Source organism: Plectropomus leopardus, chromosome 16, assembly GCF_026936395.1.
Source record: "Plectropomus leopardus strain MGB_pleo_1.0 chromosome 16, ASM2693639v1, whole genome shotgun sequence".
NCBI lineage: Eukaryota > Metazoa > Chordata > Actinopteri > Perciformes > Serranidae > Plectropomus > Plectropomus leopardus.
Genome location: NC_142191.1, coordinates 23,872,388 through 23,898,473, shown reverse-complemented (window position 1 = coordinate 23,898,473; position 26,086 = coordinate 23,872,388). Strand labels below are relative to the sequence as shown.

Genomic DNA, 26,086 nt, shown 5'->3' with positions numbered 1-26,086 from the left:
GCACACAGGTCAGCTGCACACATGGATGTTTTTAGGATTATAGGGCATTAGAGGTACAGCAAAGACCTCTGGCACTACTTTTTTTGCTAAACAAGCTCTGTTTTTCATGCTTTTTATGCCATCCTGCACCTTATTTACATTTTAAGTACAAAGAAATTAAGAAATTTTTCTTTTCTTTTTTTTTTTTTAACTGTGAGTGTTTACTTCTGTGTCTTCTTTAACTCTGCCACTAGGAGTCATCCCAATGCTGCACAATACAACACAGTGTTGGTTTGAAGATTTTACTGTCTTGTCAAAACCCTCAAGATAAAATGACGTAAGAGGCACTAAACTAACAGAAACAGTTTGGCTCCTGCTCAGTTTGGATTCATTCGCGTAACTCCTCTGCTGTTCTTTTAAACTCCATTAAACAGCAACAAGTATTTTTTGGGTTGGTAATTGGCTTAATTGCAGCTGCAACTATTTTCAACAGGCCTTTCTGGCTTTTATTCCAGAGAGGTTTATGGTCTGTAAAGCTGATTTCTGGCATTTTGCACTGTTCAATTTTTTACTTGTTTTGGTATCTTAGACAGTAAAAGACTTGGTTCACAGTAGCAATGACGACCTTTGATGACCTCCTGGAGGAGGCTGGGGAATTCGGCCGCTGCCAGAAACGTATCATCGCTATGATGTGTCTGTTGCCATTACTTTTGGGAAGTGCGTACGCCTCTATTGTGTTCCAGGGTTTCACCCCAGATCACTGGTGTCGGGACTCTGTGGTGGTGGAGATGAGGCAGGCCTGTAACTGGAGCCTGGCGGAAAGTCGCAGGTTGACGGTGCCTCTGGTCAACAGCTCCGGAGCGCTGAAGCAGAGCAGCTGTGAGCAGTACAAGGTGAACTGGAACTCCACAGAACTCACCTGTGACACGCAGGAACTGGACCTGAGTGAGCTCCCAGTTACAACGTGCAAGGTGAGACTTCTGATTTGCTTTTTTTAGGGAACAGATGGGCAGCTCGCTTCCTAATTTAAAGGGGAACACAACCTAAATTATAAATTTCAAAATGTTATTTCCATGTCCTAGGAAAGTTCAATCAATATTTCATGAACTATTCGCTCTCAAAACCTGAGACCAGACATGTAGGCAAAGTGTCAAACTTGCAATGTCATCAATTCTGGAGCTGCTCTGTAGACAAGAAGGGGAGCCTTACTTTGTGGACCCACAAAATATTTCGTTTCATTTTTTATACTAAAATGAACTTTATATGGTGTTTTCAGTTCTGAAATAGAAAATGTGCCCATATATAGCAGCCCCAGACTTTATACCCTATGACATTAGATATTTGAGTTTTATTTACCATCTGTCAATTAGACAGCAAACTGAATTTTTACACCTCAGTATTTGCTCCGACTAAACAATATATGGCGGTTAATCAGTGAAATTAAGAGGCGCTTAAGGGTGGACTTTGTTATCTTTAGACAGAGTCAGGTAAGCTGTTTTTCCCCGTTTCCATACTGTCAGCCAAGCTAAACTAACTGGCTTTAGTTTCCTTACTGCTCATAGAGATAATTGATCTTCTCATTTAACTCTCTGCAAAATAGCATATCCCTTAAAATGTTATTCCTTAAAAGCAGCAAATCTCAAGGATTTTGTTTTCAGTCTTTTAAAAGTCGTCTACTTCTGTGACACTGAAGTTATGTAAAGATGCTTTTATGTGGTAAAATGCAGTACTTTGTTGGCCTTGTAATAAGTAGAAAGCTCTTTGACAGTGGTGTGCACAAATTCACAGAAAGTCAAGGGCATTGATCAAAAGGTTTGCAGAGTTAAGGTTCATTTTTATAAAGAATCATACCAGCCAAGGAGCATCAGATCACATTAGAATTACTATTCAAAGTCTCATGTGTTAGAGTCCTTTTACCCATCTGAATTATATGTGATGATTTGTTTATGCTTTTAAAGGACGGCTGGGAGTATGACTATGAAGGCAGGAAGTCCTTTGTCACAGAGGTGAGAAGAAAAATATGATGCATTTGTGCATCCAAATGGGTTGGATTTCAGCCACTTCGAAAAAACAAAATGTTACAATCCACAAACTGTTTCTTAATGCTTATCAGTTAGGGTCAAATCACAGTTAAGCATCTTTTAGACTGCAACCAAAGTAAACAAATTCATATTCTACTGTACAGACATGAAGGTACACTCTATAGAGACATGTAACTTTTTTTTCTGTTGGTCCCAGTTTGACTTGGTGTGTTCAGAAGGATGGTTTGTGGACATGTTCCAGTCCATTTTCAACGTGGGCTTCCTTTTGGGCAGTTTTGCTTTTGGTTTTATTGCTGACAGGTAAGGCCCTAATTTATCTTTCTTTTTCCGTATTTCCCACAGTTACCCTTTCATCACTACTTTAGCTGTATTTTGCAGTCTCACTTTGTCTGACTTACTTTATTCAGTAGTTTTCAAAGGATGCATATGTCTAACAAGTAAGACTTCTTGACATCAAACAAATGAGATTACTGTATCTCTCTCTATCTATGTATCTCTATCACATGCCAACGGTTTTTGGAAGACCACATTTCTGCCTTGCTGTTCTGTATGTAAGGTGTGATCCTGAAATGGATGAGTTGGCTTGCCTTTAAGCCGCCACGGGAGGTAGTAACAGGGCCGATACTGTGCCTGTACGAACAAGACCTGTTACAGGACACGTTATCCATGCATCCCACCATGGGAGATTTAAAAAGCAGTTACTAGCAGTTAGCAGCTAATTCAATGAAGAAAAGTGGCCGTAAATGCTTAAATTGGGGATGCAATGATCGATTAGGGAGCTCCCTACTCTCTGAGCAGAGGACGGATAAGCCGCCATATAACAGAGATTGTAAATGATTGTTATTTCCATGTTATGCCATTGTTCTTGCGTAGTAATTGTTAACTATGTCACAGGGGAGGCTAATACTTTTGTGTTATACATGACAGGCATCAAGCCTCATTTTCTTACACAGTGCCAGTATGATGTCTAAAATCACATGCTGTAGCAGCATGACGCCGCTGTTCTTAAAGAGGCATAAAAAAGGCACTTATTAGTGGCAATGATTAAATCTTTTTATTTTTATTTTAAAAAAAAACAATCAAGCCTCTCTTATTTCAAAAGCAATCACCTAATCTCTTTCTTTCTGCAGGTTTGGCAGGAAGCTCTGTTTCCTGGTCTCCACCCTCCTGAATGCAATTGCAGGGTTTGGGATTGCTGTGGCTCCAAACTACATCACCATCCTGGTGTTCAGGGCCATCGTCGGTTTCTCAGCCAAAGGAGGCTTCATGTCCACATATGTGCTATGTAATTATGACTTTCTATGCTAACCCCGAAAACTGAGTTTCCTCTGTGGCATCTGAATGACCACATCTACTGTGACTAACTAACTGGCTAGATGATGAAAAACCTCATTAAAAGATTGTGATGTACACTCATACTTTAGTTATTGCAGGTATATCAAAATGCTCAGCCATTCTAAAGTCAAATACTAAGATTTAGGTTTATCATATTTCACTCTAGTCCAGTGATACTCAACTAACAGCCTGCAGGCCTGGACCAAATCAGGATTATGATATGGTGCTAGCTGGCACATTGATCATTTTATTTAATCCACGGTTAAAATACATTGATTCACACTGAATATTTTTTGGTACTTCGAATGTAAATAAGTTGCAACTTGCCCCTGTGGCTTTATATAATTTTGCATTGTGGCCCCCATGCAAAGTATGTTGAGTATTCCTTCTCCAGTTCAGAAAGCACCTGTGTGTTGCCAAACCTCAGCAGCGCATTTACCAAACTTAAGTCTCTACATGTGTACAATATAAAAATGTCGGTCAACATACAGGATACAATTGCATGGTACAAGTCCTAGACAGAGGTCAGAAAAGTTCATAAATTTCCTCATGGACCTTTTGAAGAGATCTATGTCCTCTCAGTGATTGCTTTCCTCTTAATAAAATAAAATTAGTTTTAAAATGTTTCCTGTCTTTTTGTCAGTCACAGAGATTGTTGGAGTGAAGTACAGACGGACAGTGGGAGTCACTTTCGAGATGCTGTTCAGTGTTGGTGTCCTGATCCCCTTGCTCTCATACTTCATCACTGACTGGCGCTGGCTACAGGTCGTCATGACTGCACCCTACATCCTCTTCCTGTGCTACTACTGGTAAGAAATTTGATGTTCTATTTTTCTGTATTGTATCTGTTTAGGAAGGAGTTCCCTTTATGGTATGTTCATTGAAGGCTCAGTTGATGAAGAATGAAACTGTCCTGGCTGCATATTTGATTGAAGTCATCATCCTGTCTTTTGTGCTTGATCTCACTGAATACATTACAATGCTTAGAATTGCGGTTTGCATGTTCCTGTGACCCTGGTAGCTGAGTTTTCAGAGGAAAAAGCTACAAGTGGGGTGTCCCAAGGCAGAGTGTTCCCAGGAAAGGGGGCAGACTGAGAGCTATACACAGACCCTACATTATTGGCCCCTGGAACCCAGGTGTGCTGACTCTTGGCATCACAAACTGACTCCATGAATGTGGAAAGTCACCTCTCTGGTGGGGAAAGTGATGGAGCTGGTGCAGGAGGTTGGGCAGCACATACTAGTTGGGCTCTCTGGGCACCTCTAGGCATAGCACAAACTCCTGGAGAGGGACTGGTCTCTTTTTTTTTTCCAGTTACCCAGAGTGAAAGATGCTAGGGGTGTGTGGGGATCCTGAGCTCCGCTTGCATGCTGCTGTGTGGGGAGTGGCCTGCCTGATCCAAACCTGAGTGGTGTAATGTTGTAGGACTTTTATGCTATTCAGAGACTGGCAATAACAAACAAACAAAACCCCCCCAAAAAAAACAACCTGTTAATGGGGGAAAGAAATGGTAAGAACTTAGGAAGAGGGACAGTAAAGGTGCCACAACACTATGCAAAAGATCAATGATCGACTTTGCGGTCCTGCTTGCAGCACTATGTCTTTGACAATTGGGTGAGGAGAGGAGCAGAGTTGTAGACTGATTACCACCTGTTTGTGAGTTGGATTAGGTTGCAGGGGAGGCAGACCGCCTCAGGCCGAGGCCCTGTTTCACAAGGTCTTCTACTCCCACCTCCAGAGAGTCATGAGAGTGGGGACATGGGATCCAATGCCTCATTCCCACCGCAATTAGCGGCTGCATGCAGGTTTTTTAAACATGCTGGAGAGCGAGTCTGACTTTCTGTCAGCTGGCGTGTGTGTCTGTGTGTCTGTGTGTGTGTGTGCGTGTGTGTGCGTGTGTGTGCCTGCATGCATGTATGTGCGTACAGTGCAACATCACGGACAGACAGGAGAACAGTTAAACAGCAGCAGCAACAAAGGTCTTTGAAAGGTGGACTTCTTAAGTAAGGAAAGAAACCACTGAAAAGTTTTCAAACTCAGTGCAGATGTGTTTGGATTGGTGTTTTAGCTGCTTAGGTGGACACAGACAATAATTAGTGATGGTGCGTCATTGTATCTGGCAGGTTAAGCAGCTGAAGTTACCGCGTTAACCTGGTTGTTGTGTTCCCATCAATGCCGATCAGAGCCAGCGGCGATAAAAAGCCATGTCGAGACTACTGCAGTGTCATTTGACCTGAGTGTAAATGCCGATTTTACGCATCCCCAGTGCATTAAAAAGCCTGATTTTTGTGCAGTGGGAATGAGGCTCAAGTGTACCATGTTCAACACTTAAGCTGTGTGTCTCAAGGAAGTTCTGGCAAACAACTAGACGACTAAAGCGGGGAAAAGCAAGGCTTGGCTCAGGCTAGGAGGAGAAGTGCAGACCTAGACAGGGGGTTTTGTTTTGCACTTTGAGGAGGGGGCAGATTTTGAACCCTTGACAAAGCCTCACTCATATACTTAGCAGAGGTATCTCAGGTAGTCAAGGGGCTTCTAGGCAGCAATCGGCCAGCTGTGGAGAGATTCTGATGGCTCTGGACATTGTTGAGTTGTCCTCACTGCCTTTCTCCATTAAAGTGTGGCTCAGACCACATATTTCTGTCCAAACCATACCCAAGTCCAAAAGAGTAGTGACCTTGCCCGACTCCAGCGCAACCCAATCCAGCTGGCCTTCTGTTTTTTATGTCTGAACCCAACCTTATACCCATTGCAGCTAATGTAAGGAAAACAACCTGCTATGGTGCTGTTGCAGAAATGTGCAGGCAGCCCTCTTTACTCCACTGCATCTATTTTCTTGTGTCACTTTGGCTACAAACCAAAAGGCAACATAGTGGAAAAAGGGACTGGTTGGCGTATTAACTTAAAAGTGAAGATCAAAGCACTCAAGTTGGGCTCTGGTCAGGTATCCATTAATGATTCCCCATCCCTCGCTCTCTCTTATTTCCTCTCCTCTCTTTCCTGTTGGCTATTTAATAAAATCATATAATATCCAAAACTTAATTTTTAAAAAGATTTGCACCCCCTATGTTTCATGTCAAGAAACACATTTGACTAAGAAAGAGACCAGGAGAGATTGTCCATTACAAACAGGTGTGTTGGTGAACAGGTGTGTTGGTGAACAGGTGTGTTGGTGAACAGGTGCTGGCATTTTTGCATCAGTAAAACTTTCTGCGTCTCAGGTTTATCCCAGAGTCTCCGAGGTGGCTCATCTCTCAGAAAAAATTTGCCAAAGCTCTGGAGATCACTGAAGCTATCGCTAAGGAGAACAAGAGGAAACTCAAGAACTCGGAGGTAAATTGATTCATTCATTGACTTCACATTTCAATTCTCCTGTAAAGAAACTACAGCTACTTTTCAGTATTACTTTGTGGTGTATTGTGTCCAATCATTAGTAGTAACCTTCAATCTTAATGTCACACCTGGATTATAATTACTTGTTTCAGGCACTGACTGAGGATGAGGAAGAAACCTCCCCACCTGTCTCTGTGCTGGACCTGATCAGAACTCCAAACATAAGAAAATACACTTTCATCCTCATGTTCAACTGGTGAGACTCATTGAAAATCACAGATTCCCCTAAATGTAGCAGATATTGAATCTTTTTGTTTCCATCTCTGTAGGTTCATCAGTTCTTTAGTTTATCAGGGCCTCATCATGTGGGTGGGGATAACTGGAGGAAATGTCTACATCGACTTCCTCATATCTGGTCTGGTGGAATTCCCTGCTGCCTTTCTCATCCTCCTCACCATTGACCGCGTGGGCAGGCGCATTCCCTTAGCCGCTTCAAACATCGTAGCTGGAGCCTCCTGTTTGATCGCTGCCGCCATTCCTGACAGTGAGAAGAGCTTCTTCTTCTTAGATCATGTCTGTTTTGGTCAATCCTTATTGAAAATGTTTATAGCAGCGTTCTTGATGTCTGTAACTTGTATATCTCACGGAACAGATACACTTCTGTTTTATTAATCCACATTGACTCGCCTTACAGCATCTAATATTTTTGCGTTTATAGAAGCCTGATCTGTGTAGATAGCTGTTAAAAAAACAGTGTGGACACAGTGTGGACACAGTGTGGAAACACCGTGGCAACGAGGGCTGCAGGCTCTCGTCTTCGGGCCAACATGGGCGGACGGCCAACAGTCTGCTTGGTGTGTCACTTCAGTGAAACACAAGTCCCCTTATATGATACTTTTGGGATCATGAATGTTAAATATGTGTTATAAATATATACAATATAATATGCACTTAGTGCTCAATACTTGTAAAATTTGCAGTATGGAGTACTTGTAGTAGGCAGTACATGTAGTGAATGTGTACAACTTAGTACTCAGCGGCAGTAGCAGGCACCTGATCAAAATTTCATGGGAAATTTTCTAGTCCGTAGAAAACGCATTACAAACTGAATCGTTATCATCATCATCAATCAACTTTGCGATGTGGCATCTCACTCTCATTGATATATGAATAATTAAAAAGCCCCTCTGTATCATTATACATCTAATGCTTATTCTCAGCTCAGATGTTCTTTCTTAATAACAGGTACATTAAACTTTCTAAATAAGCACCTTCTGCCTCCTCAGGTATGTTCTGGTTTAAGACGATGGTGACCTGCATTGGTCGGCTGGGGATCACCATGGCCATTCAGTTGGTGATGTTTGTAAACACTGAGCTCTACCCAACGTACATCAGGTGAAGTCCCATCATCTTTACTTCCACATTCATGATACAATAACAATGTAAAAAATACAGTATGACTGCATTTTTTTGGTTAATTGTATTAACTGGATATAGGAACCTGGCATTGTCGGTTTGTTCGACTATGTGCAACGTTGGAGGCATCACAGCTCCCTTCCTGCTCTACAGACTGGCTGAGATCTGGCTGGAGCTGCCCATCCTCATCTTCGGTAGGTTGTGACACAGTCAGCCAAACTGTTTTTACTTTTTATAGCAGTAAGCTTGCATTTATTTTGATTGAAATTGTGATTATTTTTTATGATGCTGCTATTGCTCCTTTACTGGATACCATGCTTGCTGCTGTATAAGAACTATTTTTTGGATTTTAGTTGCTTTTCAATTGTTCAGAATTTTTGTGAAGATTTCCAACCAATAAAAAGGACAGGACACTAATACCTGCCGCAGTGCTACAAACTGAGATATAGCCTGTGGATCCTCATGTTAATATTGACTAGAAAAAGCCTTAAGTTAGTTAATGTATTTTTGATCATCTATAACTGATTCAGTCGGTATTTTATTTCATACAGGAGTGATAGCGGTGCTTGCAGGAGGTTTGGTGTTGTTGCTGCCTGAAACCAAAGGAGTTCCTCTCCCTGAAACCATTGATGAGATTGAGTTTCACAATAGGTAAGAAATCTCCCAAGCTGTTTTTTTTGTTGGAGTAGATGAAGAATGTACAAAAAAAAAATTTAAAAAAATGGAATACTCAAGTGTAAAATTGAATGCATGTTTACCTTAAAGTGCGTTTATGTTCTGTTCTGATTTTATGTAGGAAAGGTCTTTCATTAAAGTAATGTATGCCTAATTTTGGAGTAACATTTTAATGGAATAAGTTGTCAGTCAATATGTGTAACAAATGCTGCAATATAACAAAATCACTTCAGCAAGTCAAAAGTTGGTGTCTTAACCTTCAAGTTTCATGCTACTTCACTAAGTCACTGTGGTAAGAAAGAGGTAGGGGAAGTCGAGTCCTTGCTATAAGTCAAGTCACAAGTCACAAACTCATAAGGAAAAAAGAACAGCTGTGTCTTTTCTGCCCATTCCGCTTCTTATTTCCACGCCACATTCATCCAACAGCTCCAATTAGTGGTTATCTAAAAAAATAAGATTTTTATACACAAAACATTTGAAAATGTACATGTACGGCGTTAAGTATTTATCAGTTAATGGATTGACCGGAAATTTATTTGCAACTATTTGGATAATTAAGTCATTTTTAAAGCAAAAACCTTTCATGGTTCAGCTTCACAAATATCAAGATTTTCCGCCTTTGCTTTTTATTATTTATTAATACTAATGTATTTTCAATAACAAGTATGTTTGGGCTGTTGGTTTGAAAAAACAAACATCGTGAAGGTGTCTGTGTAATTGTGACGCCATTTCTCAGTATTTCTAGAAATTTATAAACTAATTAATAAATTGATGATCAACAGCTTAATCTATTAATAATAATAAAATAATCAACAATCATTCGGTCAAAATAAGCTCCACCTCGAGAACTACAACAGTAAAATCCTGTTTTTACATGAATGTATGAGTAATAAAAAATTAATATGATATTTAATAGCATAACAGTCACAGAGGGCACTTTTCTCAGTACAGCTCTGTTAAGACTTCAAGAATATTTTCTTGATAATACTTACATAGATTGACCAAAGTATACTATTTAATGCAGGACATTTACTTGAAACAGAGTATTTTACTTTTAGTTACTTTAATTCTGTGGAAAGGATTTTACTTTTACTTTACTCTCAACTCACACAACAAACCTGCTGCTGTGAGAAAGCAGAGAAGATAATTACACACTGTTAAAATCCCAAAATATGAGCAGAAAAGGAACAACACGGCAAAATAACCACAGCCACAGTGTTTTAAGAGGAAAATTTCTCATGATCATCTCATACCTCAACCATTTTCTCATCATACTTTTTTATACTTTGAATGTAAATAAGCTGGAAAAGTGCATTAAAAAAACATCAAATTAGAACTTGTTTATTAAAAAATAGTGCCAGAGGAGGATCCCCGGATCTATGCCCCAAATGTCCTCTAATACCGGAAATTTCCCTGGGTGTGCGGGACTGCTTTGACTGGATCTGCCTCATGACAAAGGCGAGTCAGGACAGCAAATATTGACAGCAAAAAAATGTTTGTTCATTAACTGGGCCCCAGGCTTCTTGTCAAAAAGTGCAAACGTGCAAAAGTGGCCCCAGGGCAAAACCAGATGAGTATCTGAGACACTCGGATTACAAGACACAGATAGTGTGACTTCAGTTTATGCTCATGACACCATTACTTCGCCTAATATATATATAGGGAACAGTGGTTTGCTGCTGTATTAATGGTCTGAATGCTGCATACAGAACCTTTATTGACTGATTCTTAATGTCATCTGTCGGATTAATGCAGAAAGTTCTATTAATAATAATAATAATAATAATAATAATAATATGTATATTTTTGTTCTCAGGGAAAAGGAGGATGTCGTGGAGAACCAACAAATGAGAAAACTTCTAAGATCGGACCTGACAAACAGAAAGGAACCCACAACTGTGTGACTGTGTGCATGCTTGTATGGATCTGAGCTGAGTGAAAACCAAAGAAGTAGTTGTCTTTTTTTTTAAATGTTATTTTATTTTATTTGTTTTCTATAAAGCATGACTTCACTGTTTCCTTTGCACTCCGTTTTATTTTTTTTAGCCGTTACAGAAAACACACCTTTACATCCCAAAACCATGAAAATGATCTGCTTATTGTGTTCCCACCACAGGAAACCAAACTCCCGTTGACATCAGGTAATACCAGGCAACAAACTTAAGTAGTCATGTTGGAGCAGAACAGTATATACATGTTAAATTACCTTCAAAAAGCACATCACATTCTGTGGCTGAAGTTACTGCATTTGTTCAAGGTGGATAATAGTTTTTTAATTGGCTTTTATGGTTCTTTCGATCCAGTCGATAAACTTGGAGACTCGAGCGTAGACACCAGGTTTCATGGCATTGGCGCATCCCAGACCCCATGATGTCACACCCTGTAGGATATACCTGTTCTGGGCATAACACACCAGAGGACCACCGCTGTCACCCTGCAGGGAGAAAAAATGTTAGGGTTTCAGTCTAAAACCAAACGGAAAAAGAACCCCAGCAAAGCAGGAAAGAAGAAAGGTTTCAGGTCACTGAACTTCAAGTGATATAGACAGGGAAAAAGTATATACACAAAAAGACATAGGTTAAATTTTTACAAGCAATTTAAGATGTATATCCAAAATGTTACCTAACCTGGGTCTTATATTACACATTTGGCCGTCATTGTTATTAGTTACAACATTTTAATAATGAACTGTTGAGCTCTTTGACCACATCAGGGGAAGAAGCAACTTGCTGAGACCAATGGCGTCCCCAGAATTTTTTTTCCAGGGGTGGCCAGATGGCACATGAAAAAAAGAAGCCATAACTGAATTTCAGTCGTAATATTCAGTTGCTGGCCTTAAAAAAATGAACGTGTCACAACCTCTTTAAGACAGTAATGTTGGCATCCAATTATTTTTTTCAGAGGGGGGCCAATGAGGATGCTGGCAGTTGTTTCAGGCCGCCCTCTTGGTGACACCGCTGGCTCAGACAGTGTTTAATAAGTACTATTCATTAAAGAAATGGAAAGTTGGTCAAAGTCAACATTTTGGTTAAATGTTATAATTATGGTAACACTTCATTTCCCAGGGCTGTATATTACTACTTGTGAGTTTTCTGAAAAGAACAAATTTTCCATTAATTAATTAGAGCACAGGAAGTCATTAAAAGAAAAACTACATTAGTCAGTTAGCATTGCATTCATATAACATTGTTAGTCTAACACTGGACTTTTTGCAGCAGCAGCAGCAGCAGAACGAGAGAAATTATCTTTTATCCATGCAAACTTTAATCTGCATTTATGATGAATTATATTTTCACCTGCATACAAATTTCACATTTTTGCATGTTTGGCTGACTGAGACGGGTAACACAGACATACTGCTAAAGTTGTGAGTGATAAATAATTTTCTAAAATGTTCCCCAGTTCTTTAAATGTTTCATACCTGGCAGCTGTCTGTTCCTCCCTCGATGTTTCCAGCACACATTTCGTGGTCTTTGACTCTGCCGTTTAGGTAAGATGGACGATTACAGATCTTGTTCTCGATCACAGGGAAACCAGTCTCCTTCAGCATACCATCACCTCCCGTACCTGCAACACACCTCCACACAGTTATCCACATTCTAGTTTCTGAATATCTGGCATAACTTTAATTTAAAAAAAAACATATATATGAATAATAAAAAAATTAAATAAAGAAGCCACAGTTTTTAACATAGTGAGGATCTTATTAACAAACTGCAGTCTCTAACCTTAAAAAACAAGTCTTTACCGTCAACAGTATAAAAATAATGGATGTAGCCACTGTGAAGTCACCCACTGGTTTGTGGATTCCATATTTGGATTAAAGGCTGGTGCTGTGGAGGCTGAGGGCACTAATATCAGTAAACAGCCTGTCACTAAAAGCAGCCTGCCCTTAATTTTGTGTCATTTTAAGCCTTAATTAAGGTTAAGGTCTGCAGGTGCTCTGATGTGCTTGTCCTCACAAAGATAGCAGTACATGAACAGGCATACACACTACGTACGGTACCTTGAGTGTCACCCCATCCGGTAACATAACACTCGGTTCTGCTCGGAACAATGTAGTCTTTCTCGGGCAGACAAGCTGGCAGGACTTTGTCATTTATCAGTGCAGGGCTGAAGACACACAAAACACCAGTTGTGGAAGAAGTACTCAGTTCCTAATGTAACTTAAATAAAAGTACAAAAGTATTAGCATTCATAGAATAATGTATTATCATATTATTGGAAAATAATTATTTATGCACGGACATGTGCATCACAGAAAACAAACAACAGGAAACAAACTAAAGTATTCACAACGTGGGTCAAAATTTACAGATGGAGACACAACTTTGCTTGTATTTGTTGTAAATTTAAAATATCAGCACTCGTAAAAATAGCATCACATTTTGTGACTTGTTTAGGACTAGAAACTCAAAGTTTAGGACTTGAGACTTGAATCAGGATTTGAGTGCAAGGACTTGAGACTTAATTGTCACTTGCAAAACAATGACTTGGTCCCACCAAAACGATCTAGATAGATAAACAGCACTACAGGTAAAGGGGAAAATGTTTTTAATTTTTGGGTGAACTGTCCCTTTAACCAATAATAATAATTTTATTTGTTGATTATATTTTGTGTTATTAATCAAAATCTGCGAAATAACCAAAGTTATCAAAAGAAGCAGTCGAGTAAAAAGTACAATATTTGTCTGCGTAATGTGGTGGAGTAGGAGTATAAGCGGCATACAGTGGAAGAACTAAAGGAAGGATAGTTGTATCAGTATTATAATGATCACTTGAACCTGTGATCATATTTAAAGTGTTAATAGGATTACAGGTCCAGTGTTTACCTGTGCAGCTTGAGCAGTGCGATGTCGGCTCCGTTGGGTCCCAGAACCAGTTTGTCCAGGCTCTTTTCCTGTTTTGACGGCTCGTTGGCTCTCTCTGTTTGGATACCCAGGAGTACCTTGTAGGATGATGGCCGATTGGACCTACAGCACACGAAAAAAAACAGACACATGAGTGTTACAGTGGTTATCAGAATCTAGCCTTGAGATGTGATTAATTATCATTTCTCTCACCTCTCCAGACAATGTGCAGCAGTAAGGACCCACTGAGGGTGGATCAGAGTTCCTCCGCAGAAATGAACTCCAAAACTGATAGAAAGATACACACAGAAATGTATTTAAGTAGGACTGAATCAAGACATATTGTTAATATCAGATGTTTAAATATTTTATAGATAAACCTAATGGGATGTGGCATATCAAGGGGGTTACAAAAACATGGACTTGTAAATAAATAAACAACTACTTTAAAATCTAATTATACACCATTCACTATTGATATAAGGTTTCTCAATTTCTACAACTGCAGAAACATTACTAGAAAATATGATTTTCCTTACACATACTCTGTATTTGATTCAATACTGTTTTTAATTTTTTTTTTCATTTTAAGGCCAAAATGTAAATGTTTTTACCATAAAACAGGCAGTTTTGTATATAACCCAATGCAAGAAAAGAAGCCTTTGGTAATTTTGATGGATTTTGGATTTTATTTTATTGTATTTATATTACAAAAGAGGGTCATGTTCTGTGAAAAAAAGTGGTTTATTTTACATATTAAATATATTATACCACAGTTCCATAGTTAAAATATAATAATTATTAAAATAATGGTTTAGCCCCATTTTACGCAGGTCACAGAGGTAACCATTAGTTTTTCTAAAATTTAATTAACTGAAGGTGTATGAAAAACCTGAAAGGTAATTTCGAAACATTAAATGCTGTCCTGAAGTAGTTTTTAAGTCCCTCAAAGACTCCTCACACTATTCTGGATAAGTGGATATCTTTTAAAACCATTATAATCGCTTATACTTTCAATTTATTTTGCAAATGATGTAAATCCCCTGTTCTACTCACCTGGTCCGGAGGCTGATTTGCCAGGGCCATGAGTGAGGTTTAGACACACAGCCTCCAACGATACGGCCAAAACAACGCCTGGGTTTGATGACTGGCGTCCCACAGCTTAGCCCAGCTGCAAAGAAAGTTCACAGTCATCACAAGGGAATGAAACGCAAACACTGAATAATGATTGAACTGGTGTCATTTACAGCCATGCCGAGCAGCCTATGAAGGGCAGGCAACTTTAAATGGCTGTGTTTTCTATTTATTTTACCACCATTTTAAAAAGAAAACTCTTCTTTAAAAAAAGAAAACTGTTCTTTAAAATCAGACAATTTATCATAGCCAGACACTGTAAAAACAGAAATTATAATTGGATTTTCAAAATTCTGAAGGTCCTTGAATGTGACAGCAGAAAGAAATCGCCAAATTTAAGCTTAAAGTAGTTATAGTCTATCAAAATCACTTTATCCTACATCTCATTTAAAATTTTATCAAAAACAAACCATTTGCACCAACTAATGCAGGCATGAGAACAGTTAAAATAAGGCTTTTTTAACTACTGGATTTCGTCTTCAACTTTTCACATTCAAACATCAGAGGGTACGTTTTTAATCATCAACTAATTTAAATTGGTATATGCATTTTCCCCAAATCACTCAGGGAGACTCAAGGAAAAATAGCCTATTTGTAACTTTTGGGAGGGTAAAAACAACAACAACAACAAAAGAGGTCACACCCAGTTCACCCACCTCCTCTGACAAATAAAGAACAGTCCCTTACTGAAGCTTCGTTTAATCCAGATACAACTACATGCAGCGCACGTGTTTCGCACGGGGGGTTATTAATGTGGCACAGGTGGGCGCGCGCTGTTGACAGGTGACGGCGCGGATTCAAAATGGAGAGAAAAGAAGGAAAAAGACAAAACGACAGAAAGCTGCCGAAGTTTAGGATAATATCTAGCTTAAAAAAAATGGAAACTCAGCATCTCGACAGAAATCATCCAGGTCACGAGCCGACCGACATCGTGAGCTTTTAAGGTAAATCAATTTTGTTGCTTAAAAAGAATGAACGTTAATTTTGGTTAATTACACCGCTTTGTGTCGCCAACGCGGACAGTAACGTTAAAAGCAGATAAACCAGAGCCAGCCCTCCTCCAGGCCGTCAGGGGCCCGCAGCTCATCCCCCGGCGGGGGTCCCGGGGTTCCCGGTGGAGACACCGTTCACCTGTCCTCACTGTGAGGGGTGGACAGCATGGTCCAAAAACACTATCGCGGTATTTCAGGGCAATGCTGCGATAACGATATTCTTGATGACATAACAAAAGACATAAAAATATTAGTATTAGTTACAAGAACATAAAGGTGTCAATGGTGACTTATTTCAAATCACTCCTTAAAACCCATTTTTATAGACTTGCTTTTATGGGACATCTGTTTTAATTCGTCTTTTTAATTTATATTTTAATTTGTCTGTTTTATTCATCTATTTAAGCTTTTTTTTTTTTCATCTTATCGTTTAATTAATTTATTTTTTATTCTGCCCCAGCCGTGTTTCTATTCTATTATTAGTAATATTATTTCTGTGTTAACTGCAGTGAACAGCATTTATTCATATTGGGATGGGTTGCTGTGATTGTTGCTCTCTTTTGTCCAGCCTTAGCTCAGTATTACTGTTTCTGCAAGAAAGCACTTGTACACTCTTTTTTTAAAGGTGCTATATAGATAAATAAGTAATAAATAATAAATATGTTATTATTATTTTTATTACTGTTTTGTTTACCATCACTTAGCCTACATTTCGTTATTTTCTCCCCCACTGTCTCTTCCCTATTGTAAATTGCAAATTATACATGAAGTTTGAATCTGATATGTTTGAGGAAAAAAAATGCCTGTAATGTTGGCCAAAAAAAAGTATTATGGATCCTTGAAAATTTTTGAAAAAGTTTTGAAATTCAGTCCATAAAGATATTTGGGAACCGTGGTTTCAATTTGAAAAAGTAACTATACCTGGCTTTCATTAAATTACTGCAACATTTCAATATTTCTTGAGCAAAATTAGCTAACTTAACCACAGAAAATAAAATGCTGAATTCACTTGGCAAAAGACTGCTGTCATGATAATAGCACACACACAATAACATGCATAGACCTATTCCCCTCACAGTGATGCTCAGAAAAACCCAAATCAAAATATTAAGAGGTGTAAGTAACAGTTCGAGCCCAAGTGCCATATGCAATTTCAAGCATAAAAATGTTGATTTTTTTTCTGGTTAGTTGTTTCAAGGGTCTTGTTTTCCCTTTTTTTCCTCATATATTTGCTCCTAGTCAGGGCAAAAGCATGTCTTTCTCCAGTTAGCAATACGTTATAAGTAGAAAACTCAATTGTAAAAATACAAATAATAAATTACTTTAAATTAACTTTAAATGCAAATAGTTTTCACGTACCGCAGTCGGGGATCTGACAGTAGTCCCATTTCTTGTTCTGGTCTGTAGTGTAGCACCACGGTCCATTCACATCACCGTCAGGGTTTCTGCAGTGCTGATGGTGACATGGAAGAAAACAGTCAATTTACCAGAAAGAAAGCTAATGATTCATCAGCTTTTAGCATTGATCTGTTCATTTAATCCAAAACATGATATTATCCCTTCAAAAGCCTGCGTTCCAAAAAGGGAACACACACTTACGTTTCCGTCCAGACCCTTGGTGGGGTGAGTTTGTGGGGTGAAGCTGTTGTGTTGGTGAGGACTCTGAGCTGACCAGGCCTGGCAGGTCACACCCAGGATGGTGATGGAGGTCGGACCCCTGTATGTAACTCCACTTCCAACCTTACAGTCTAACGCAGCATCAGAGAGAAACAAGTTGGCAAATAAAGGATGACACAAACAAAAATAATGACAAACACATATTTTAAAAGCTGAAAAGTTTACCTCTCTGTGTTGTGCCCTGGGTGGGGGTGGCAGGATTAGGAGGTTTGGTTGTGGGTGTTGCACCTCCAGAAGGACTGGTGGGGCATTTCTCCAAGTTGCAGTACTCCCAGCGGACACTGGGGTCTGTGGTGTAACACCAGGGAGCTCTGTCCCCATCAGGGTTCCTGCACAGATTCCTCTTGAGGTCCCTGTTGAAAAAGAAAACCTGGAACTTCAGGACAGCAGGAACAAATATTGTACCAGGTTTTGTTTTTCACCCTGAGAATCAAATAAGTAGAGAATCTGGTTTTGCTTGTTATTGCTGATTGATGCTCACGCTTTGGGGTAGTTCTGTGGGGTTTTTTTGTGGCTGTGAGGAGTCATGGCACTCCAGCTCTGACATCTTTTCCCACTGATGGTCTCTGATGTTACGCCGCGGTAACTCGTCCCGTTCCCTTCGTAACAGTCTTCTTCATCTGGGGGGATGACTGGCTCATCTGGGGCACGAGACAGGAAATCAGGCTGATGTAAGTATGCTCTATTCACAACACTGTTATCAGCTTTATGGTAATTAGGCAAGACATCATCTTTATTGATAATTGTTATACCTGGTCTGGCTGCGTCCCCACAGCTCGGCACCTTGCAGTACTCCCAGCGGGTTTCAGAGTCAGTGGTGTAACACCAGGGCATCTTCTCGTTGTCGGGGTTACGACAGTAGTTGTTATCCAGGCCTCTGACAAACAGCAATTAGATCACACATTAGTAAACCCAACATTAAAAGGCAGCATCCTGTTAGTACCTCTCTCATGAAAAATAACACTTTCCTGTTGCAGTAGCTCTTACTTGCAAGGATAGTTTTGTGGCGTGCGGTTGTGTTTGTGTGGCGTCTGAGACGACCAACTCTGACACGTTTTCCCAGATTCGGTCACAGCAAGTGTGCCTCGGTATGCTTCACCCTCACCGGTGGCACAGGTCAGCTCCGGGACGATGGTGGGGGGCTCGGATGCTGAGCGCAGAAGATGATATGGATTAGGGGTTGAACGATATTGGTTTTTCAGGGCTGATGCCGATACTGATTATAAGTACTTAATGAGGACGATAACAGAGAAGCATCTCCAATAAAAATAAAAATTATTTCTGCTGAAATTTAGAATTTGGAATATAACAAACTCCAACCCAGTACTTTGTTTAAATGCCTTTAGAAAATGTTTAATAAAAACTGAAACTTTAAATGTCGAATACAGCAAATTTCTTGCAACTTTTTATAAACTAATGTTCAGTGAAAATTTAAATGAAAAAAAATGGATTAATACAAATTAGCTCCCTGAGGTTATACGTGAAGTAATAACCATTTTTACAGAAATGAATCTTGTTATGTTAATGCCTTGACAACAAGCTGACGGTCGGCACTCATCTGCTTTTTTCAGCCACTTCAGTTTGTTGAATCGGCAGCAGCCGAGCCCATTGGTAAATGAAATCACTCTGATTGGCGGTAAAGCTCAGCACTCAAGAAGAGAGGCGGTAACAAGGACAGTAAACAAGCGCTGTCGCTCTTCAGCCATTGAACACTTTAGCAGAAATAGCAGTTTACTGATGGCTTGCCTTTTTGTACACGGTAAATATGCTTTGTTCTTTAAACAGTGGATTGTGCTGTTAATGTGCTAACAGGCTAATTAGCACATGACAGTGTACTGGTTTCCCTGTTTGAAGGACATTTACAGATGGCCGCCGCCTGCTGGTATGGAGAGTTATTTCCTCTTGCATGCAGGCGCAGAATGCTTTTTGGCCATTGCCCGGAGTCTTTGTGGTGTGTTCATATGCAGCTTTTTGGCAGAGTCACAGGCAATGCAACAGTTGACTTTTGATGCCTCTAGTTCTTTGCAGCTTGTTCTCTTGGTGTGTCTGGGCTTTTACCTTGAATTGCTAGGAAAACTTTTTTTTCTCACATGCCTCTATTATGGACTGTGCTGAAATAGAACAGAAGTCAACCCTCACAAAACTCGTGCAGTATACTTTAAGTTTTATTTATCCAGACATATGCTCAAAGCTTCAGAAACACTTAAATATTTCCCCCAAAAACCTTATTAGTTTGTTGTATTATGAACACATCATGATAAACTGATATACAGATGTTCATTTTGTGGGTTAATAATTCCTTTAAATAATGTGAAATTATAATAAGACTGAAAAACAAAAATGTACCCAACATCATTATCAATAATTTTTGTTGATAATTGACATTATGTTACAACAAGCTTATCTGACTGGAATGTATCTGTGAGTAGGTGTGTTATTTATGACCTCTGTGCTCTATTTGATATGATTTACTATGTTCAGCTTTTTTATTTTGTGAAATAATTGTATTGCAGCAACACCGAAATGTTGTAAGACTTTTAAAGTTTTTATAATGTTTGTTTTTTTTCTCTTCTGTTTCTCAGATTGTGGTTTGGGGTCAGTTTGCCAGTTTGATCATTCTGCAGCAAGATGATTTTAAACATCAAGTTGCTCAAGGGTAGCTCTGCAAATTAAAGGTGAGTGTACATATTTATACGCGTTTCTGCAAAAGGAAGTGATTAAACATCTTGCTTAACGGTACCCCGGCAGGTTAAACGGAGAGTGTACTTATTTAACTGTAGCCCCTTATATTCCCTTATAGCTGAAATGATATTTGTCTTGTTGCTTGTAAAAGCATTTAGTAGCTTCATGTCCTCATAATTCTGGATCTGTGCAGTGAGGACACATTTTGACACGTTCACTCTTATATGTGATTAAAACTACTCTTAGCAGCATCAGGAACAGTCATGAGCGTCCGCACAGCCAAAGTGACATCACACCATCACACACCCATTCTCAGGTGTCCTGTGCAGCGTGTTTTTGTCTGTAAGAGTCAGTGACCTTACATAAACCTGTCTGCACTCACTTCTTGTACAAAAATGAAGCCGAAATATCACAGATTCAGCTGCTGCCATCTTGGCTGGTATTTGGAACCAGTGTCTGCGCAGTAGCAATCTCCATGGTAACAAGTTCTTGTTGTCCAACCAATAATGAGCAGCATAACTGTTTGACACCATAAACTGTAAAAATAATCAGCGCAGCTGGCGTCACCTATTGGTTGACGGACTTGCATTTGGAAGCCTGGTGTATGGCATTTTGCCTGTCACCATTGTGGTTTTTTGAGCCAAGAAGTGACCATATTTGGGCGAGAGGATGGCACTGTAGAGTAGCGAGGGGTGTGTCTCACTGAGAAGCCGCCGACACTATGCATGGTGGCTTGTTTGGAAACTTTCTCTTGTATAATGTAAATGGTTTGAGTTTTTCTCAAAATACTTGAGGTAAGAAATAAGCCATGCAGTTCCTGAGTCATATTAGATCAATTAGTTTAATTTTTTTTTGGGAGATACCAAAGACAGCCCCAGATTTGCATAGCCTTGACCTCAAGTTTAAGGAGTGGACAACGTGTCATCCTGTCTTCCAAAATGCAACACTGCATACTACCACTAAGCATTTCATGGCTGCTTAAAAAGACAAACAATGAAAAGTGTGGAAATGACAGATCCTGTAGTTTAAGGTGTTACAATGGTGAAACAGAACAGAAGTCATGTTAAAATAGGAGGACTTACAGCAGCGTGTTATGTTGCAGAAGTCCCATCGCTTGGATGGGCTGGTAGTGAAGCACCACGGTCTGGGGTCTCCGTCAGGGTTTCTGCAGTAGTTCTCCTCAAGAAACTTCTCTGGAAGGCTAGACGAAGCATAATTTGAACAGCGTTATAGGACAAAACTGTTAAACTTTTTGCAGATGTGTTTTATTTTCTGAATACATTGGTCAGAAATTGTCAAGGAAGCATTTCCCTGCTGGAAAGATGGTCTTTTAATAAAGCTGGGACGTCTGTAGTAGTGAAACTGGTCAACACTGAGCAAAGGGGCTGTTGCATTTTCATTTGCTCCAGAGATAGAAAACCCACAACTACCAAAATGCACGCATGAACGCTATAGCAGACCAATAAACGCTGCTGGTAGGTGACGTAATGACGAGATGATGGCGGCCAGCTGGTAACAAACAATCTTGAATTACAGTTAAACGGTCAGCTGAAATATATTTCTGAAAACAGTGTAGGTAAGAAATTGGCAACACAGTAGCACTCTCTTGCTTGAGCTGCTTTTTCACTTTTTGTGTCCGTGGTGGCGGGCATTCGAAAACTGCCGTTAAGAGAAGTTTGTACGGAGGGTTTTCTTGGTTAAGGTAATAGGAAAAAAAGTTGTTGTTTGGTTTCAAATAAATAGATTTCTGCGAGAAAGCACTTTTTAAGGAGAAGGCTGACAAGGAAAACCTCTCCCCAGTCACAAAGTACAAACTGTTATTTATTATTGTTTTATATTGTGTTATATATATAATTTGCTATAATTTATTACTTATTTAAGTCCTGCTTGTGTTTGAATGATAGATTGATGTTGTAGCGTTGTAGTCTTACACGCTGGGGATGTAGCCGTGGTTGTGAGGATTCTGGGAGTCCCAGCGTTGGCAGGTGAAGCCGTTTTCTGTAGTGGAGATTTTCCCTCTGTAGTTCTCACCGCTGCAGTGTATACAGTCCTCTGTAAAGGAACAAGCACAGACACATCACACCAATCTCTGCTGTAATGGTCAACTGTGGACACTTCTGAGGACCCCTTGTGCAGCACAATTTACACTTTAGAATAATGTGGAAATTCAAATTAGATGGTGAACCATGAAATATTTCAGTCAGGAGAATAGAGAGTGATTTATGACACAGCAATAGTTTGTATTTGCCAAACGGCAAAAAAATGGCTCGCACACTGCAGGGCTCCAGTTCTCACTTATTTAATGCACCAAAGTAGTTGTGACGTTTTGAGCCACACAACTCATCAGACTTTTGTTTCAGCACCTCCTCTAAATTTGGATTAGATGCGCATGCATACTTTTGCTTCTGTAGTTTGTATTTCTGCCCTGGCATCATTAATATAACTCAAAATAAATAAGTTTTACCGGTACAGCTGGGTACATTGCAGTGTTCCCAGCGGGTTTTGGAGTCGGTGGTGTAACACCAGGGTCCCCCGCTGTCACTGTCAGGGTTTCTGCAGAAGTTTGACTCCAGGTCTGCAAGGGGATGTGTCTCCGGTGTGTAGCTGCAGCAGAAAAATTTGTTGAAAAGATGTAAAGGGATACAATGTAATGTGTAAAGTGACGTGATGATGCGCAAGTACATACTTTGGCCTGTGTGGGTATTTTGCTCCCCATCTTTGACACGCCTTTCCTGTTTTTGTTTTGGACTTTGTTCCTCTGTAATCTGTTCCTATTCCATTAACGCACTCCAGGAGGTATCCTGAACAAGACAAAAAATACACCAAAGGACGCTATCAGCATTGCTTGTTTGATCATTCAATCACTTCGCTGTGTTTGCAGACACGGTCCAAACATCACTGATCACGTAACATGGGCTAAACATTAACCACAATGTAATGGGGGCTAAATATCACGTAGGATTAAACTGGAGAACAGTGCACCCATGTAGACCTTCCTCCTTAATTCATAGGAGACAAACAAAGGACATAAAAACGACTTATATAACTGGAAAGACAAAGGGACTTGCCGTTTTTTTCATATAAAGCTGTGCTCCTCCTGCGCAGAAGCGTCTCTATTTTAGAGTTTGCTGCTGCTGTGAAACATTCTTGGTCCTTTTCATTATATATGAAAGATCTGTGAAAACACAGCAGGTGTCAGGACAGGATGCTGAGCCTCAAATATAAAAGTTAAATTGTGATCTGAAGTTAAGAGTTGGATTTGAGTGTGAACCTACCTGCATGTGAAGGACTGTTCAGTGTCACATTTGGTGGCACACTCAGCTGCAGTGCTTGCTGAGTATGTTCTCCTCTGCAGCGAGAGGATCCATGCTCCTTCAGTTTTGGTGTAGCCGTCCACCTCAGTACCACTTACTGAAATCAAAGACAAAAATGTCAGTAAACTGCCAGATATATGGAAATGAAATATCATTAATGTGATCCAGGCACAAATCTGGTTTCAGCTTTCATGCATGAGGTAAAATAGCAGTAAATGTTTTAATAAAACAACAGAGAAAAGTTGCAAGTCATGATCTTTCATATGGACACTGGCATGTGTAATACAAAAAGAAAGGCACTGTATACTGTACATATTTATTTTTCTCAAATCTATTAACATTTATAGTATTGTGTTGAACATGACAGCATAAAACATAGTTTTATATTACTGAAACTTTACATACTAGTTTTATAATGTATGCACATACTTCTATATTTTTACACACTTGACATACTCAGCAAATTACACATATTCTATATTCATAATATTTTACAGACTTGTGTTAAACATTGTCGCATAATGCACATATTCAATTTTATATATTTATATAAAATATATTACATATTTATTTTTTTCATACTTCTTATTTCTGCTTTGTTAATATTCTTTATGCCTTACACCAAAGTGTCTTTAACGAATCACAATTCCACCCCAGGATCGACAAAATATTTCTGATTCTGAATTGTAAAAAAGAAAAAGATTTCTTTTAACATGCATTTTTAAATATTAAGTAATTAAAGTAATTCAGCAAAGTATCAAGTAAAGAAGAAGGAACATTTAAGTAAAACAATAAAATATAAAATACAAATAAAAGAGTAGGAAATAACTGTGTATTTTAGATAATTTGAGAAGCTGTAATTCTCCAACTAACAAACTCAAACTGAAAGGAGACACAATCGAGAGCACAAATTATTGACTGGACATTTAACATTTTTAATTAATTTCAAAATTAATCTATGTATAATCACATTAGTGTTCATATATAAAAAAATGCTATGTTTACCATATACATACATAATTGTCCTAATGGAAGAATTAAACGTGATGTTTATTTTCTTCCTGTTTAGTAATTTAATCTGCTATTTCTCAATCAACTTCTGATTAAAACAATTCATTGTTATATAGTCTTCAGATTCACAATCACAAGTCAACTAATGTTCTGTTGTTAGAAACTGTTTTTTTTTAAAATAATTTTGCAAGGATTTTATAATTAAAATGTGAGAATGAGATGTGGATGAAATGCTACATGAACAGGAATTGGGTAATGGTGAGATATGTCATCATATTATTTGTAACAGAGTGCCGGGAAACCAGTGTTGACAAAAATGACTAAGATGGACAGTGTTGTAATTGTGACCTTGAACTGTCCACTCACAGGACAAATATATATCAAATGCACAACATGGTAAGAAAACACTCAAGCACTTTACTACAAGTCATTGTATTGTTTTTCTTGAAATTGGTGATTTTGAGTGAGTCATTTAATCTTAGATTAGGTTTCTGGGATAGAAGTTTTATCACATGCAGGTCTGTGCTCTGAACTGCATCAGTCTGAGGTTTGTGAACTTTGAATTGCGTAAGGGGATTCAGTGAAAATGGGAATTTTACCCCGATCAAACTGGCACAGAAGCAGGGAAACAAAAAGGACACATTTGGAAGTTATCTTGTTGGTCTAAATTGTAAAATGACATGGTATGATGCATTAAGCAGAATGCATTACTGGGGTGCCCGGTGGCTCGGTTGGTGGAGCAGGCGTCCCATGTACAAAGGCTGTGTCCTCGCCGCAGCGGTCGCGGGTTCGAGTCTAGCCTCGGCCCTTTGCTGCATGTCATTCCCTCCCTCTCTCCCCCCTCCACACTACATCTGTCCATCCAATAAAGGCATCAAAAGCCCAAAAATATCTTAAAAAAATAAAAAATGTAATGTGAACCGATATAAGAAATAGTTTTGTTTTTTTGACATTCATAAATTATTTATAATTATAGAATATTGAAAGAGCATATTTAATCACAGTGTTTCCTGATGAGCTACTCTTACAGGAAAGCAAATATATTGTCTGTTTTTTTTTAAAAAATATATTTTATGGCAGTTATAATAGAACTAATCATAATTGTGAAGAAGTTGCTGATATATCTTACCAGTGCAGATCAGAGCTCCCAGGAGGAAAGCTAGATAGTACAGGTCCATGGTGAGGCCCTTAAACTAGCATTTCATAGTCGACAAAGTCACTGCGGTACCTCCTCGATTGTTACTGGGTTCCTAGCATGGCGGGGAAGATAAATAGGACAGCTCAGTCATTAGTCAATCATTGCCCTGACAAGGACGGCAAAAAAAGCAACAGGTCAAAAACCTTGTTTATGGGAGATTTTGGAACACTAAATGTTGCACAGCAATACCACAGCATTTCATCCTCTCCGTTACGTGGTGAATATCACTCAATCTTCTTATAGAAATGTAGCATCGGTTTAAGTCTTACCTTGTTCGGGTCCTGAAGCACCGTCAGTTAGAGAGCGGGCAGAGATGCACCCACAGGCCCCTCCAGCTGATCTGGTACTTTTCAGCAGTCACGGTACATTTTAGGAGACTTCTCACGAGCTTTGACCTCTTTTGATATCATGTCACCTTTTGTTTGTAATCAACATGCCAATTCTCTCTCT

The 26,086-nt window shown here is 39.2% G+C and overlaps 2 protein-coding genes across 2 annotated transcripts; one reads left to right on the top strand and one right to left on the bottom strand.

The window, feature by feature from the left end:
* Window positions 1–90: 90 nt before the first annotated feature.
* Window positions 91–10,993, top strand: LOC121955787 (solute carrier family 22 member 2-like). The gene is made up of 12 exons (XM_042503870.2): window positions 91–950; window positions 1,938–1,985; window positions 2,218–2,321; window positions 3,152–3,306; window positions 4,000–4,165; window positions 6,576–6,687; window positions 6,840–6,943; window positions 7,017–7,231; window positions 7,974–8,082; window positions 8,185–8,297; window positions 8,655–8,754; window positions 10,595–10,993. The coding sequence occupies exons 1-12, from the start codon at window positions 597–599 to the stop codon at window positions 10,680–10,682; spliced, it is 1,668 nt and encodes a 555-aa protein (XP_042359804.2). The 5' UTR covers window positions 91–596; the 3' UTR covers window positions 10,683–10,993.
* On the bottom strand, window positions 10,794–26,086 carry plg (plasminogen). The gene is made up of 20 exons (XM_042503543.2): window positions 25,906–26,086; window positions 25,568–25,688; window positions 23,389–23,524; window positions 23,182–23,288; window positions 22,800–22,914; window positions 22,578–22,717; window positions 22,045–22,165; window positions 21,196–21,314; window positions 18,419–18,581; window positions 18,184–18,308; window positions 17,913–18,072; window positions 17,597–17,784; window positions 17,354–17,502; window positions 17,114–17,207; window positions 14,685–14,799; window positions 13,842–13,916; window positions 13,611–13,751; window positions 12,785–12,891; window positions 12,200–12,345; window positions 10,794–11,212 (listed from the first exon to the last, which is right to left on the bottom strand). Exons 2-20 carry the CDS (start codon window positions 25,614–25,616, stop codon window positions 11,051–11,053), a joined length of 2,412 nt encoding a protein of 803 aa, XP_042359477.2. The 5' UTR covers window positions 25,617–25,688; window positions 25,906–26,086; the 3' UTR covers window positions 10,794–11,050.

What these genes read in the sequence shown, in the direction of transcription:
- LOC121955787 (XM_042503870.2), top strand. Translation starts at nt 597, where the DNA reads ATGACGACCTTTGATGACCTCCTGGAGGAGGCTGGGGAATTCGGCCGC. An exon ending in GGAAACTCAAGAACTCGGAG is followed by an intron (nt 6,688 to 6,839) that starts GTAAATTGATTC and finishes TACTTGTTTCAG; the next exon opens with GCACTGACTGAGGATGAGGA. An exon ending in CGCTGCCGCCATTCCTGACA is followed by an intron (nt 7,232 to 7,973) that starts GTGAGAAGAGCT and finishes CTGCCTCCTCAG; the next exon opens with GTATGTTCTGGTTTAAGACG.
- plg (XM_042503543.2), bottom strand. Translation starts at nt 25,616, where the DNA reads ATGGACCTGTACTATCTAGCTTTCCTCCTGGGAGCTCTGATCTGCACT. An exon ending in CACGGCTACATCCCCAGCGT is followed by an intron (nt 21,315 to 22,044) that starts GTAAGACTACAA and finishes TGCTTCGTCTAG; the next exon opens with CCTTCCAGAGAAGTTTCTTG. An exon ending in CCAGGGCACAACACAGAGAG is followed by an intron (nt 17,503 to 17,596) that starts GTAAACTTTTCA and finishes ATGCTGCGTTAG; the next exon opens with ACTGTAAGGTTGGAAGTGGA.